Raw genomic sequence first — 17,146 nt, forward strand, 5'->3', positions numbered from 1 at the left:
CTTGTCAAAAATCAACTGACCACAAATGTATCATTTATTCCTAGGTTCTCCACTCAATCCCATTGATCTATATATGCCTATCCTTATGCCAGTACTGCTGTGTTTTGATTATTGTAGCTTTATAGTAAGCTTTACAATCAAGGTGTTTGTCCTCCAACTTTTGTTTTGTTCAAGATGTTTTGGCTATTTTGTAGTCTCTTGCAACTCATATGAATTTTAGGACCAGCTTGCCCATTTATGAAAAAAAAAAAAAAGAAGTTGAAATTTTAATAGTTACTGCCTTGAATCTAATTTGAGGAATACTGCCACCTTAATATTAAGTCTTCAATTCATGTACATGGAATATCTTTCCATTTATTTAGCTCTTTATAAATTTCTTTTAGCTATGTTTTATAATGTTCAGTGTACAAGTCTTACTCTTTTGTTAAATGTGTTCCTGAGTATATTATTTTTGATGTTGTTATAAATGGGATTTCCTTAATTTCATTGTTTTGATTGGTCATTGCTAGTTTATAGCAATGTAATTGATCTTTGTATATTGAGCTTGTGTTCTACAAGCTTGCTGAGTTCTAATAGCATTTTTGTGGATTCATCCGGATTTTTTTCCATACAAGATCATGTCATTTATGAATCTTCAGTACAATGTAAAATAGAAATGATAAGAATTGACATTCTTATCTTATTCTTGATGTCAGGGAGAAAGCATTGATTTTTCCACCCAGTAAGCCTGATATTAGCTGTGGGTTTTTCATCAATGGCTATTATCAATTTAATGATGTTTCTTTCTTTTCCTAGTTCGTTGAGTGTTTTTTATTATGAAAGGGTGTGGGATTCTGTCAATGCATCATTGAGATGACACTGTGATCTTTGTACTTTATTCTGTTACTATGATATATATTGCATTGATTGATTTCCTTAAGTTATACCAACCTGGCATTCCTGGGTGAAACTCACTTGGTAATAGTATATAATCCTATTTATACGTTGCTGGATTCACTTTCACTTTTTTCGCATCAATATTTATATTGGTAAGTGGTTCTCCTGAGCTATCAGTCTTTAGTTTTGATATCAGGTTAACATTAGCCTCACAGAAAAGTAAGTGTTCACTACACTCCTGTTTTTTGAGTTTAAGAAGGATTGGAGCTAACTCTTCTTTGAATGTTTGGTAGAATTTACAGTGAGTCCTGGAATTCTGTGAAAAGTTTTTTTTAATTATTAATTCAATCTCTTTTCTATTCCGATTTTCTATTTCTTCTTGAATTTACTTTCAAAGTTGAGATTTTCTAAGAATTTCCCCATTTGATTTAGGTTATTTAATTTGTTAGCATATGATTCCTCAGAGTTGCTGCTAAGTCGCTTCAGTCGTGTCCGACTCTATGCAACCCCATAGACAGCAGCCCACCAGGTTCTGCCGTCCCTGGGATTCTCCAGGCAAGAATACTGGAGTGGGTTGCCATTGCCTTCTCCAATGCATGAAAGTGAAAAGTGAAAGTGAAGTCGCTCAGTCATGTCCGACTCTTAGCGACCCCATGGACTGCAGCCTATCAGGCTCCTCCATCCATGGGATTTTCCAGGCAATAGTACTGGAGTGGGTTGCCATTGCCTTCTCCGATTCCTCATAGTATTCCCTTTTAATTCTTTTTATTTATGAAAGTTTAATAGTGATTCCCTCTTGTCTTATTTTATTTTGGGGGGCTGTGCCACAAGGCTTGAGGGATCTTAGTTTCTTGACCAGGGGCTGAACCTGGGCCACTGCAGTGAAAGCACCAAGTCCTAACCACTGTACCACAAGGGAATTTCCTCCTCTTTTATTTCTAATTTTAGTAATTTGAATCTTCTTTTCTTGGTCAACCAAGCCCAAAGTTTGTCAGTTTTTTGACTTTTCAAAGAATAAAAATTTTTTTTTCTATATTGTTTTTCTATTTCATTTATTTCCTTTCTTTTTATTTCTTCTTCTTACTTTGGGTTTAGTTTGCCCTTTTCCTATTTTCAGGAAAATGAGATTATTGCTTTGAGATCTCTCTTCTTTTTTAATAAAGATCCTTACAACTCTGAATTTTCCTATGAAAATAGTTTTCCCTGTATCCCCTAAGTTTTGGTATCTTATGTTTTCATTTTCCTCCATCTCAGCACTTTCTAACTTCTCTTGTGACCTCGTCTTCAAGCCATTTGTTATTTAGGAGTGGGATGATTAATTTGTACTTATTTGTGAATTTGTTTTTGAGCTCTAATATCATTTTACTGTGGATGGAGAACATACTTCAAAGGACTCCGATCCTTTTAAACCCACCGTAGCTTGTTTTATGGTCTAACATACGATCAATCCTGGAGAATGCTGCCCACGCACTTGAGAAGAATGTATATTCTGCTGTCATTGGATGGAGTGCTACAGATAGATGTCTGTTAGGTCTTCTATTTATTGTTGCTTTTCTGCCTAGTGGTCCTATTTGTTATTCAAAGTTGAAACTGAAGTCTCCAACTATTTTATTGAATTTCCCTCTTCAGTTCATTACAGCTTTACTTCATGTATTCTGGCGCTCTATGGATAGGTACATATGTTTATAATTGTTAAGTCTTCCGGACTGATTGACACTTTTATCATAAAATGTCCTTCTTTGTCTCTGATAACAATTTCATTTTAAAATCTATTTTCTCTAACATTAATATAGCCATTTCAACCCTCTTTTGGATACTGTTTGCATGTATATCTTTTTCTATTCTTTTACTTTTAACCTATTTGTGTCCTAAGGAACAACAGTAAACTTAAAAACTAAACTGTTGTGCTAACTATATTTTGTCTCAGGTATTGAGACACTGCAGCAAATGATGGCTTTAAAATCCATTTAGCACATTTAAATGAAAATAATATCTAAATAATAAAAGATAGTCTTCCATCTCCCCCATCTTTTAACCAGTCCTTGATTTAACCCATAACGGTTTATTCCACAGGATTAAATCTGGAGTCTTACTTACCTTCTAAAGGTTCACCAATCCATTTATTGTCAAACCAGCAGGGAAAGGAAATTCCTAAGCAAGGAACACTGCTCAGAAAGTACTGTACCATGTCTCCCAATCCCTGAGAATCAAGTCTGGAAAACTGGAAGCAACGGAGAGCACTATAAGGTAACTGATTTTCATTTGAGTTATGTATATGACTGAGCAACTGAATCTGCATTGGTAATGATTTGTAACATTTATTAAGCATTTGCTCTGTGCCAGGCACTATGACAAGTATTTTAAAACATGGTGAAAGCTGCTTCTGTTATCTCCATTTTATGGAAGAGGAAACGGGGGCTAAGAAAAGTTTATTAACTTGGGCAAGATCAAGCAGCATGTAAGTTGTGAAGTCTCTTTCTGGCTGGCTCTGGAGCCTGTAAGCCTAGCCTCCAAATTCTACTGCCTCCCTAAAATGAATCAACCACCTGCAGACATACAGTGAATTTCATATATAAAGCTATGAGAGTCCAAAGTTCCCCTGCGTGTATTCAATTCAGCAATTTGCTGAGGGCCTATTGTGTTCAGTGCCCTTGGGAATCAGGTTTCACTCACCCCTGGCTGGCATTCTCTGACTGAAACCAACTGCTTCAGAGAAGGGCTTGAACATTTTGATAAAAAGCAGCAGAAGAAATGTGAACTGTTCAGCATTTTTTATTTTGAGTAAATAGCTCTTCAACAGCTCTCAACTTTTTCTGCTCAGTCTCATCTAGGCAATTGATAACATCAGTAATGGAAAAGAGTTAGAAATCTTCTTTATCAGCCAAGTGTCTACTAACTATTCTTTAATTCATCCACGTACTATTTTAATTTGTATAACTGAAAGACTAATAGAAACTACACAGATATATTTTATACACACAGAAATGTGATTATACATTTATATCATATGTAGTTTTAAAAGTAATTGTTTAAGGCCTGTTTATTATTCAATACCCAAATCCATCTAACTACTAATAGCTGCAACTGCCAAGTAAATACGATGCAGATGCCACACTATGTACATTTACAAATGTTATCCTAGCTTTTACAACACTCCTACGAAGAAGTATTATTCCCAGTTGACAGGTAAGGAAACATAGCCAACATTTTTTTTCAGTATGTTATGTTAGCTATTAATAAAATACACATCTATAAATAATATCATCACCTTAAACCTGTGTACAGTTACAGATGATAATACTTCCATTTAGATCATCCAAACTGACTCTCATAATGAGTCATGATACAGAATGCCCACGTGCTTACAACTACCAGGATAAGTAACTGAGGTTCTCTTGGAGTCCTGCGGCAGCTTTAAAAAAAATTACAGATTGTTCATTTGGGAGAATCTTATTTTATTTACATTCAGCACCTAATGAACCAGAAATGACAGACAAGATCAAATTCTACCACAGCTGACAGGAGCTTTCACAGAAGTTTTATAAGCCTCATTTCTCCAGCCTCCTCCCATTTCTAGGACAGGCCCATCCACATGGAAGCCCAGAAAACCAAGGGCAGCAACCAGAGAGGATTCTGAGACTCTCTTTTGCTCCTGTAGCTTTATAAACAGACTGATGGCCAGTCAGCACGATGCCTTCTCACAAACTTCAAATTTCCTAAACTACCTAGATGTCAAGTCCCAGGTGACAGAAACTTACAGCTTTCCATTTTTCCCACCTCACCGTCTTTTACAGGGAGTTGTAAATGCCCTAAGCAACGCCTCCAGAATTTAATAGAGGTCTGGAGAATTCCAGACTGTACAGTCCATTGGGCTGCGAAGAGTCAGACACGACTGAGCTACTTTCACTTTCACTTTCAATAAGCTAAGACAAAGGCATCAAGAGTTGGCTGTTTTCCCCGTTAATCAGTCCAAAACAATGCCAACCAATTGGGAGTAAGACTCAAAAAGTTTTCTGCTCCTCCATTTCATTCCCAATTATAATTTAATGTCAGAACTTTGTGATTAGTAATATCATACCTTATCAACCATTATTATTCCTTTTTATAGATGAGACATTGAGCTTTAAAGACATTAAGTGCTCATTGAACTTCACATGACTAGTAACAGACTAAAGACCCAAACCCGTTCAACTCAAGTTCAAGGTGCTTTACCTTAAGCCATCTAATCTCCTTGGGAAATAAATCTCTATTCTTGTGGACTGCCTTTATACAATATCTGAGTTATTTTCTTATGGGGAGATAATACGTAAAAAACCAACTGCATTATCTCCATGGGAAACTGGTTTCCAGTGCAGTAAATTCCTAGAAAGCTGAGCATTACAAACTCTTCTAAGGTGGCAGGCAGTCCTGCTGCTAAGAGGACAGTAGGCCCTGCAATCTATCCACCTAGTAGGTTTAACGCCAAAACTGGTCTCAACTGTTAGGATGTCCGGTTACCTACCCTAAGGTTATAGGCATTTCTCCCATTTGGGAATCTCCTTATTCATTACCCTTAAAAATCTCCTCCTTCTCTTTTGATTAGATATTTACAATGCTAAAAGAAAGATGGGCTGTCAGTCCATATTCTAGCTGTTGATGTCACCAATACTAACTTGTGTTGTTTCTAGCCTGAAATAATTTTACGCTTTTTTGCCTCATCAAGCTTCCTCTTTTGACAAATCTGTAGACTTAGGTTGTGGTTTAGTTGCTCAGTCATGTCCAGCTCTTTGCAACCCCATGGACTATAGCCCACCAGGCTCCTCTGTCCATGGGATTCTCCAGGCAAGAATACTGGAGTGGGTTGCCATTTCCTTCTCCAGGGAATCTTCCCAACCCAGGGATCGAACCCACGTCTCCTGCATCTCCTGCACGGGCAGGTGGATTCTTTATCGCTGAGCCACTAAGGAAGCCCTAGGTTAGGTTGGAATTTCTATTATTTGAGAGTTAATAAATATATGTACTCTACAGAGTCATTGCCTATAAACACACATACTACAGCAGGTGTTAGACCAGGCCATACTCTGAGCAAGCCTGTAGGCAATTCACTTATTTCATAGGTAAGCTAGTCATTAAAAGTGATTGTTGTAGGGTTGTTCCCCAAACCCTAATAAACCTTGGGTGAGGTTATTAAGCTTCCTCAGAATCCAGACATGTCCACTGCAAAAAACAAAAATCAAAACCTACCCCAAATTAATGTACACAATGGTTTGTCTTTGAAGAAATAAGGTGTTATAACAATGACAAACTGTCACATCTAAGAAACATCAATTCTACAAAGCTAGGTTGGCAATCTTCTTATAGACAACAACATCACAGTCAGAGATAAAACTTTCTAAGGGAGTTTTCTCCATGAATCAATCAGAATTCTTTAAAAATATTTTGGCTAGCAATCATAGTTTCATGTGGATCCCTGGCAGCTCAGCTGATAAAAGAATCTGACTGCAAAGTGAGACACCTGGGTTGGGAAGATCCCCTGGAAGAGGGCATGGCAACCCCTCCAGTATTCTTGTCTGGCAGGCTACAGTCCATGAGGTTACAAAGAGTCAGGCACAACTGAGCACCTAAGCACAGCACCCAACCCTTGGCCCACAGATTCTGGACACAGTGGTCTAGACTCTAAATGTACAGCTGAGGTTTATCATTCACTCAAAAGCAAATGTTCAAGACTTTCAAAGACTAGAACCTAAACAGAATAGTCAACAGGACATTAAATCCCCTAAATAAAAACTATGAGCAGCCAGAAGTGTAGTCATCTCTATGTACTCGATGTGGAACCTTCTCTCTCCAAATGTGTCTTCTTGAGGCAGAAATGAATTGTTATTTTCTTCACTGTCACCTTTAGCCCAATGCATTGGACATAGTAGGAGCTCAACAGAAGTGCCCTTTGATTGGAACACTCCTACTCCCTCAGCCTTTGGCAGGTCCAGTGAAGGCAGGTTGGGGGTATTATCCATTCATTGAGTGAAATGAAAGTGAAATGAGCAAATGAAAGTTGCTCAGTCCTGTCCCACTCTTTGCGGCCCCATGGACTATAACCCACCAGGCTCCTCTGTTCATGGAATTCTCCAGGCAAGAATACTGGAGTGGGTTACCATTCCCTTCTCCAGGGCATCTTCCCAACCCAGGGATCAAACCCGGGTCTCCCTCACTGCAGTCAGATACTTTACCGTCTGAGCCACCAGGGAAGCCTTCAGGAGAGAGGGTAGCCATTCCCTTCTCCAGGGGATCTTCCTGACCCAGGAATAGAACCTGCATCTCCTGCATCGCAGGCGGATTCTGAGTCACCTAGGAAGCCCAGTATCTATGGATTAGTGAACTTCAAACTGAAACCAGGTCTCTGAGCTCTTAAGGACTGGTGTGACCCAAACACTTATTGAAAGATCACTACAAGCTAGTCTTTCTTTAGGAAAGGGGATGTGGTCTTAATTTACCCCAGCCACTGAAAGAATGACATCACCGACTCAATGGACAAGAGTTTAAGCTCCGGGAGTTGGTGATGGACAGGGAAACCTGGCGTGCTGCAGTCCATGGGGTCGCAAAGAGTAGGACACGACTCAGCGACTGACCTGAACTGATTGAAAGAAATGTGACCCCCAAACAAGGAGGGGGGGAGAAGAGGGGGAGGAAAGTGTGCTACGTGGCAATCTCAGGACAACCGGCTAGGGGAGGAGGGTAGGCCTGGCGGCAGGGCCCGGGGCTGAGTAACCCCTCTTCCGGACAAGCCCAGGGCGTGCGTCACCGGTGAGCGTGGCGGGAGGAAGGGGCGGCCTGAGTCACAGCCCCGGGGAAGACCAGAAGGTCTGACTGACGGAGGGATCTGTGGAGCTAGGAGTGGAATGGAAGTAGGAGGTGGATTTTGAAACTCATTCCCTCCCTCTGGGGGAGGGGGGGCGGAGGGAGCGGGGGTCTAACCTAGGGTCCCAGAGGCTGGGGGCGCTGCTGGGGTCGCAGGGAGGGGCTGGCGGACAGCAAGGGGAGGAGACCCGCCCGCCTGCGGCGCCGAAATCTCCCGCGCTCTGGAGCTGGCCCCTCCTCCCCAGCCGGGTCTCACGCCCCCTCGCCGCCCGGCTGGCTGGCCCACCGGCTCCTCCCGCTTTCCCCGCGACACAGCCGCGACCACAGCTGGGCCGCCAAGGCCCCGCCCCCGCCCCCGCCCCCGCCGCGCGCCCAGCCAGGCGGCCGGCCGCGCGCCGCCAGTGACGGCGCTACAGGGTGCGTGGCCAATCGGCACTGCCCCCGAGGAGGCGGCCTCGGCTCCGCCCCCCCACCGGCGTCCAGGACCAATGGGGCGCTGGCGCCGGCGGCCGCGGCGGGGGTGAGGGGTCACGAGGCCCCGCCCCCTCCTCCCCTTTCCCCTTTGCCCCTCCCTTTCCAGCCCGCTCCGCCCCCCGCCCCCCTCCTCAGTCCCGCGCCGAGGCTGGTGCCGGTCCCCGCGCTGGGCCCGCCCCCGCCCCTCCCGCCGGCCCGCCAGCGCGCCTCACGGCTCCTGTCTCCCCTCCCTCCTTCTCTCTCTCACGCCTAGCGCAATGGCGGCGGCCGCGGCGGAGCAGCAACAGTTCTACCTGCTCCTGGGAAACCTGCTCAGCCCCGACAATGTGGTCCGGAAACAGGCAGAGGTAACCGAGCGCGCCGCCCCCGACTCTCGGCGCCCTGGGTCGGCGCGCCGAGCCTGCCCCCCGACGCCGCCCGCCCGGGCCTCGGTTGGTCCGCCTCGGCGGCGGCGGCGCAGGCCAGGCCGGGCCGGGCCGGGCCGGGCCGGGCGGGCGGCGGCCGCGCAGCCCACGTGTGAGGCGGCCCGCGGCTCCCTGCGGTGCCCCCAGGCCCTTCCGGCCCTTGCAGCCGCGGCGCCCGGCGCCAGTTAGCTCCCCGCCGCCGGTCGCACACACGTGCGGCCGCTGCTGACACGCTGCCCCCGCCCAGATGGGGAAGCCGGGCGGCGGGGAGGGATGTGGGGTGTGGGGCGGGCCCCTCGTCTCCCCTCGCCCCTTTCCCGCTTTTCTCCGGCTGCGAGCCTCCCCCGCCCTTCAGCTGCGGTCTCCACCATACCCAAGCCCTTTGGTCCCCCCCAAACCCTGGCTGCTCCCTGAACCATCACCCCTGCTTTTCTTCTGTCCCTCAACTCTTCATACCACCGTCCGTCCCTCCCTTCCCCGACCCCTCCTACTGAATAGTGTGCCTCGTCGTCTTCCACCTATTTCCATTTCGTCCTCTTTCTCAGTCTAGTACCTAATATCAGAAGCCGGATTTCCATTTCTCTCCCGCGGCCCCCCCTCCGCCCCCCGGCCCCCGCACAAGTTTTTGCGAAGTTGCCTTTAAGATTTCTTTCTAAGCAGCTTGCACCTTAGTTTGCTCATCCTTCAGATAAGTTTTCTTTGGTCTCTAGAGACTAATGGGATATCCTCGGACTTCCGTTGTCTATCTGGGCTAGTGCCACATGTTTAAGGCTTTTTTTAATTTCACCCAATCTAATCTGAATTTCTCTTTTTTTTAACCACTTTATTGGCTCCTGACCTCCAAAATGTGGAGCTGTGGATAAAGTTTCAAGAGACAGTATTTGAAATGTATCTGCAAGTTCATTTATCAGGTAGCGGTAAGGCACACTTGGTTCTGTAGAAGACTGTTGTTCAAATGTGTTGAGATGCGATTTGAGACACGTCAAGGGAAGGGCAGAAACTTTCCAGTTTCTGTGAAGTGCATTATCAGATCCTATCCTCAGACTTGATTACATATGGAATTCTTTGTCACCATGTGATTGAAGATTTTTATAAGAGTCAGTGAAGGAAAAGAAAAAGATTCAATGAGGGATGTTCAGCCAGATAGTCTTATAGAGCAAACATTTATTTTTACATAGTTAATGAAATCCTTTTCAGGACTCACGAGATTTTATAGTTGTTTTTAAAATCACAGCATCATTCTTAAATAGAGGATCTGCTGGTTACACTTAGTGGTTTTATGATCCGTGAGGTAAATACTCTGAAAGTTCAGTGCTGTGTGAAAAGCACTTTAAAGTATGATTAACTTTGTCCTAATGCTGTCGATTCATTTATTATACACTTAATACATACTCAGGGTAAAAAATTCAAATTGCAAATAGTTTTTTATCCCATTCCCCAAAAGTAACCAGTTTTAAGTGGTGTATGCATCTTCCTTGCAAAATATTACATGTATATATGTATACATTTATTTTTACAATAGTGGGTTTATAATATGCATCCTGTTGCCCAACTTGGAATTTTTTACTCAGTATATTTCACATTGCCCTATTAGAGGGTTTTGTTTTGTTTTTTAAAGCAGCTATGGATGCCTTTACTCAACCAACCTCCTATGAATGAACGTTGAAGTTTCTAGTGTCCTGCTGCTAAAAACAGTGCTGTACATAGGAGTACGTGTATACTATCTTTTCAGACTTTTGCCAGGTTTATTTGTATAATACTTAAAAGTTGTCTTTTCCTTAGAAGTGATGTGCATTTGTTAGTTGCATCACTTTGCACTGATACCAGTGGGATGTGATGAGCCTATAAAAACGTTTTAATGCTGTCTGCTAACTCTAGAGGTAATTTTTCACCAAAATAAGTTCTTAATCCCAACCCATAATAGAAATTTCCATGTGTTGCAAAGCAGAACAGCATTGTAATTAGTAAGCTAGTTTAATTCTCCCTCTTCCCTCCAGTTGCTTAAGTCTCTATTGTCAAACCTAGTGGGGAATCTCTCTTCTATTGAACTAAATACCAATGTCTGGTTCAGCTTGAATTCCAGTTGGTGCCTGTTGTAAATCTTTTATCTCTCCCATCACTTTGGGGATAGTTAGCAGCATTCAGCACATTTTCTCATCAAGAACAATTGAGAATAAGTACTGTTACGCTCTCAGTCTCTTTATTCTTAGTGAAAACATTCAGATACTATATTTTCCCTTTCATTGTCTATCCTGGAACTGTGTTAACATGTAAAATAAGTACTATAATATGCAATTTTCTTAATTTGACAGAAAAGGTAAATGAGAGGAAGCTCCCTGGCAGCATATAATATAGCACTAAACTCATCTATAGATAGAGCTTCTTTCCTAAGCAAAATATTTGAAACAGAAATGGCTGCATGAAATGATACCGTAATACCACCTTCTTCTCTTTTTTTCCTTACAAAGTGAACCTTTTATAACTAATCAAACTAAATAAAATTGAATATTACAGTTGTATCCTGGAAGCCATTGGGCTTCCCCAGTGGTTCAGCAGGTAAACAATCCACCTGCAGTGCAGGAGACACTGGATGCAGTGCAGTTTGATCCCTGGACGGGGAAGATCCCCCTGGATTAAGAAATGGCAACCCACTCCAGTATTCTAGCCTGAAAAATTCCTTGGACAGAGGAGCCTGGCAAGCTATAATCCATGGGGTCGCAAAGAGTCGGACATTACTGAAGCGACTGAGCGCACACACCACAGCAAATACAGAATTTTTTCTTAACTAAAGAATTGGCAAGGGCTCAGTAAGTATTTGTGTAATTTACTCAGTCAAAATAAAAATACTTAGTTGACGCGTAAATACCAAACTGTTGACTAAGGTGACTTATTTCGACTCCAGATATGAAGTCAAGTACATTTAAAACCTTATTGTTATATATTATTGAAATCATTGAATGGCTTCAGAACTTTTAAAAGATAAAGCTTTTTACATTGTACAAAGCATTTGGTAGGCTTTATTTCTATTAAATCTTAAAGGATTTTTCTCTTTAGCTTTACAAAAAAATGTTTCTGGTATTTGAAGAAATGATTTGAATGCCCCTAAGTCCCAAAATTCAGTAATTAACAGAATAAGTTGAATGTCCATGGCATTCATGACTGGACATTTTTCTATGACATAAGCTTGAGTATTTCACTAATCATACATGCATGGATTTTATATTCTCAGTTGTTTCCAATGACATATTCTTTGTTGATTCTAGTACGACACTTGGTTGATGAGATTTGAAGGAGGGCAACATACTAAAAATTTTACCTGAACCAGAGTGTTCATTAGATAAAAGTTGTTTGTCCTCTCTTTACATTTCCATATACAAGGTAAGTGAAAGTGTTAGTTGCTCAGTTGTGTCTGACTCTTTAGGACCCCATGGACTGTAGCCCACCAGTCTCATCTGTTCATGGGATTTCCCAGGCAAGAATACTGGCATGGGTTGCCATTTCCTTCTCTGGGGGATCTTCCTGACCCAAGTGTTGAACCCAGGTCTCCCACATTGCAGGTAGATTCTTTACCATCTGAGTCCACCAGGGAAGCCCATATACAGCGTAGGCTTGCCATAAATCCGTATGGAATGAGTAAGATGAGTGCATATTAGCATTTCTCCTTTGGGAGGGTTAGATGAGGTCTGCTTTACATTGTGTGATTGTTTTTGATGGTATCAAATGGAATTGAACTTTTATTATGGTGACACTGCTCACATTTCATTGAACCTGCCTGGGCTAGTGCTAGGAATATTCTTAGAAAAATTCCTTGTATTTGCTGTACTCTAACCTGCTCTGTGCTGGGAATACAACCAAAAAGTGATACCATTTCTATCTTTGTGGAACTCCATCTACTTAGGCTAAGAAAAAGTTAATTCTTTTGACTTCACGGCTGTGTTCTTACTGCCAAACTATCCTGACAATGTTGTGGTATAAATGTAATAATATTAGATCTGGATTGCCACACTGAAACATATCAAATGGGGAGAACTCTCTTGCAAGAGTCAGGGGTCACACTAAACTCTCATCTAGTTGACTTTTAATTTGTTATGGAATAGAGTTTAGTAAGTTTTCTGAGCATGGTATCTTAGTGAAGAATATTTTTTTCCCCAGAACTTGATTTAGACCACTGAAAAGTTAAAAGTTTATAGCATCTACAGGGCAACAGGGGCTAAGCTAGTACAAGGAACAGAAAGACATTTTTATTGTACTGTGAGAGAGTTTGTTTAAATGAAAATACCTTTACATGAATTACCTCATTTCTGGATAAATTCAGACCCTCTTCTCTGCTCAGCTGTGAATGCTTTTGGTCACAGTTTTCAGCAGTGTTATGTTCCTACATGTTTATGTACTAGAGAGGAACTTGAGGTTATCAGATTTTGTATTGTCTTTTCCTCAAAATGTGTTCTTTCCCCAAATTCAGATATTGAGAAGTTTGAAAACTAAATAACACTGGTTGTTTAGGACAGTCGGGCTCCAGAGGTGAAACCCAGAGAGAGCATTCAGTGTCAGGGAGATTTGGGGTATGGTTAGCCTCAGAAGACCAGGGTTCTTTCCACTATTTACTGTCTGTGATATTAAGCCAGTTGTTTAACTTCTGAGCCTTTATTTCCTTATCTGTCAATATCCCAGGGCACCACAGAGCACTAGACAAATGGGAGATGTGGATTCAGAGAAGCCCAGTTTTCCTTTGCTTGTCTTCATCACTTCTGACTAGAAGGAAACTAGGTAAATTATAGGGCACAGTAGCTGTCAGAGTGCAGGCCAGCTCTTTGAATTTAGCCTGCTGAGAAATTAATGTGTTATCTACATGTTATGCCCTTAAAGTGGATAGATGAGAATATTTACTAAGAGACTTCTCAGGGAAAACAATTCCAAGTGTACTTAAAAGAATGATTTCTTTCCCACATTATTTGCGTGCACATGAATCTATTTGTTGTTCAGTCGCTAAGTCATGTCCAGCTCTATGCAACCCTGTGAATTGCAGCCCGCCAGGCTTCTCTGTCCATGGGATTTCCCAGGCAAGAATGCTGGAGTGGGTTGCCATTTCCTTCTCTAAGGGATTTTTCCAACCCAGGGATTGAACCTGCATCTCCCACATTAGCAGGTGGATTCTTTACCACTGAGCCACCAGGGAGGTCCACATGAATCTATACCTCTCTTCAGTTTACTTTTGTAGGCATCATATACTTAGGTCTTATATTTTGATCCACTCTTAACAACCTACCTTTCAATTGGTGTCAGGTTTTGTTTTATTTTTTAACTGTTTTAACAGTTTGTTCTCATTATTTATGTGATTAATGGAAAAGGGAAGAAGTGTCCTGAGTTACAAAACCTAGATGTCTAGATCTATTAAAGTGATATTAAAGAAATGATACTAAGTTTTCTGGCCAACTTTCTCCTGACCTTTTATTTATGTATGTAAAATGATGTCAGTATAATCCTTGCCTGAAAGAAAATGTAGCATAGAGAAGTTGAATACTTGCCCTTTCTCTGACTTGCTTCATCTGAGCTTGTTTCTCTGGTGGTTATAAGTGGTAATTTGAACCAGTTCTGCATCATCTGATCAAAACAATGTTGACAAAATAAGCAGTTTTCCATGATGGAGGAGGATATGGAGTGAGCACTTAACTTGGCAGCCTGGTAGCCCGTCACATTGATCAAGGTTTTGGTTCTCTTAGGCCTTGAGTTTTTGTTTTGTTTTTTCCTTTTAATTAATTTATTTATTTTAATGGGAGGCGAATTACTTTATAGTATTGGAGTGGTTTTTGCCATACATTGACATGAATCAGCCATGGGTGTACATGTGTCCCCCATCTGAACACCACCCACCCCCCCACCCCCCACCCCGCCCCAGGCCTTGAGTTTTATTAATCAGAGGAGCCTAAGATCCTGTACATCAGAAAAGTCTATTTAAGAAGGGTGAAAAGGATCTTAATTAAGTCACTTATTTGATATTTTCGCTTTCCTGGCCTGTCCGAAGTATGTTCTTGTCACAGGAGAAAACTTCCACCAGACCTAGATTGGTGGACTCATCATGCATGAATCTTTGCTGCTCTTCTTGTCATTTCCTTTTACTGGTATACTCATGAAGTTTTCTAACATGATATTCGAATCTTTGATGTTTTTTATATAGGAAACCTATGAGAATATCCCAGGCCAGTCGAAGATCACATTCCTTTTACAAGCCATCAGAAATACAGCAGCTGCTGAGGAGGTACTTCTTTAATACCTGAGAAATGTGCCTTTTTTTTTTTTTTTACAAACAAGTTGGGTATTAGATGGTGGTCAGAGTGAGTAATGCGAACTGTTGACTGTGTAGAGGTTACCGGAACTCTGAACTTAATTTGTTGTGAAAAGCTACTTGGAATGATAATTTTTTAAATACTCTCTTTCAAGGGTGAGAATTTCTTTTTTTCCATGTAAGATGGTGTATCTCAAATGTTTTCGAATTAATGGTTCCTAAATAATTACAGATTGGACTTCGCTGGTGGCTCAGACGGTAAAGCGTCTGTCTACAATGCGGGAGACCCGGGTTCGATCCCTGGGTCGGGAAGATCTGCTGGAGAAGGAAATGGCAATCCACTCCAGTACTATTGCCTGGAAAATCCCATGGACAGAGGAGCCTGGTAGGCTACAGTCCGTGGGGTCGCAAAGAGTCGGACATGACTGAGAAATAATTACATAGAAATTACTAAATTCAAGTGATTTTTTTAATAGCTATAAAAATTTTTCTGCCTAGGAACAGTTCATTCCAAAGGAGGAAATTGAGTTCAGTGTTCTAATGTGTTGCCAAATGAAAAAATACTTTTTGTCTTTGAAGTTTTTGTGCTTAAGCTATCTCTGGATGGTGAAGAATTTGTGCTACAGATGCGTAAGAACAAGGGCACACTTTGTTAGAATCATTTAAAAATCATGATTTTTAGCAAATTACCTAGCTTCTGTACTAAATTCAAATTTATAGTTTGTGACTCCTCTTCTATTTGTTTAACAGACAAGTTTATCTTCTCAAAAGTAATATCCTTGTATATAATGAATGTTCATTGAATAGCCTCCCTCATGGAAAAGGCATCAAAATACCCAAGTCTAGAAAACTTACTCCAAGTAAAAAAACATTGCGTTAGAATTTTGTAAAGTGATACTTTATTGCTAGCAGTCACATTAGATGTAAAATACTTCTTTTAACACATGATGGAAATGAAGTCACACTCATCTTCTTATAGTGTTACACCTGCCTTCTAGTAGGTCAGTTTAAGCTGGCAATTTAGTGCTTTCCAGTAACACTTAGGAAACACTATAAATGTGCCTCAGTTTTTTTAAAACAGGTGATAAAAGACACTTCTTCACCTTTGTAACATACTGTTTTTTCTTTAATTCAAAATAAATGTCAAATGTGAGGAACAAACATAGAAGTGACTTAAATCCCTAAAATAGTTGGCTCTTTTAATTCTTGAAGATCGATGCAGGTTAGCTGTTTTCAAGCCAAGAATAATATGAAAATTATTGAATTTTATCTTTAAAAACCTATTTTGAACCCTCTTTAGATCTTATTTTGATTTATGAACTAGCCTCAGAACCTTCATAAGTCAGTGTATGTGTGAGAAGAATTGCACTAATTTTAGCCATTGTTTAACCTCTCTGAGGGGCTTCCCGGTAGCTCGGACGGTAAAGAATCCGCCTGCAGTGCAGGAGACGCAGGTTCAGTCCCTGCGTTGGGAAGATCCCTTGGTGAAGGGAATGGCTACCCACTCCAGTATTTTTGCCTGGACAATCGCCATGGACAGAGGAGCCTGGCGGGCTACAGTCCATGGGGTCGGAAAGAGTTGGACATGACTAAGCAACTAAGCACTGCGTAGCAACCTCTCTGAATCCTTTGTAGAGCATAAATTAAATTTTTCTCTTTGCCAGAAGTGATTTCAAGTAAGATTCAGATGATGGAAAAAGTGGCAGATTTTATTTTTATTACTTTTTGTTGTCACAGTATCAGAATAGTTACAGTGATCCACGAGTACCTGCAGTCCAGGAAAAAAACATGAAAAATCCAGTTTAATATTTTCAGGGGTTTATTGACTTATTATGATAAAATTTTTAAATGGCATTTGTTTCAGCTTTCTTTTAAATCTGAAGGACTATTATGTAGGAAATGCCAAATTTAAATACATTTTACAGATTTGAAAATGGGTTAGTAATACACATGTTGAGATTAGTTAGTACTTTTTAGGTGTAGGGAACTTGTAATATTTATTTGCATGAAAAATATAAAGACAAATGGATTTGATAGCATTTTATGTAAGAGGCTAATGAAAGGGTAATAATATAGTAAGATAGGCCAGGCTGGGAGCATAAGATTAAAAAGGAAAGGTACTTTATATGCTGGAATGAGAGCCAGATAGAGACATAAGAAAAGACTTATTATAGGGCTTCTGACTTACATAAGATTTGCTTTTCTCCAAAGAGAATATTAAAAATAGAAATTAAAGACAGGTTCATCATTACCAAGATTCAAAGTATAATATGCT

General features: G+C 41.3%; 1 protein-coding gene across 1 annotated transcript in view; it reads left to right on the forward strand.

Annotated features, from left to right (window-relative positions):
- The first annotated feature begins 8,380 nt into the window (after positions 1-8,380).
- Positions 8,381-17,146, forward strand: part of IPO5 (importin 5) — a 41,310-nt gene continuing 32,544 nt past the window's right edge. The window contains exons 1-2 of the mRNA XM_052649929.1: positions 8,381-8,531; positions 14,764-14,844. Of these exons, the coding sequence (XP_052505889.1) occupies positions 8,442-8,531; positions 14,764-14,844 (171 nt within the window). The 5' untranslated portion in view covers positions 8,381-8,441. The remainder of the gene's footprint in view (positions 8,532-14,763; positions 14,845-17,146) is intronic.

Source organism: Budorcas taxicolor, chromosome 12 (assembly GCF_023091745.1).
Source record: "Budorcas taxicolor isolate Tak-1 chromosome 12, Takin1.1, whole genome shotgun sequence".
Classification (NCBI taxonomy): Eukaryota; Metazoa; Chordata; class Mammalia; order Artiodactyla; family Bovidae; genus Budorcas; species Budorcas taxicolor.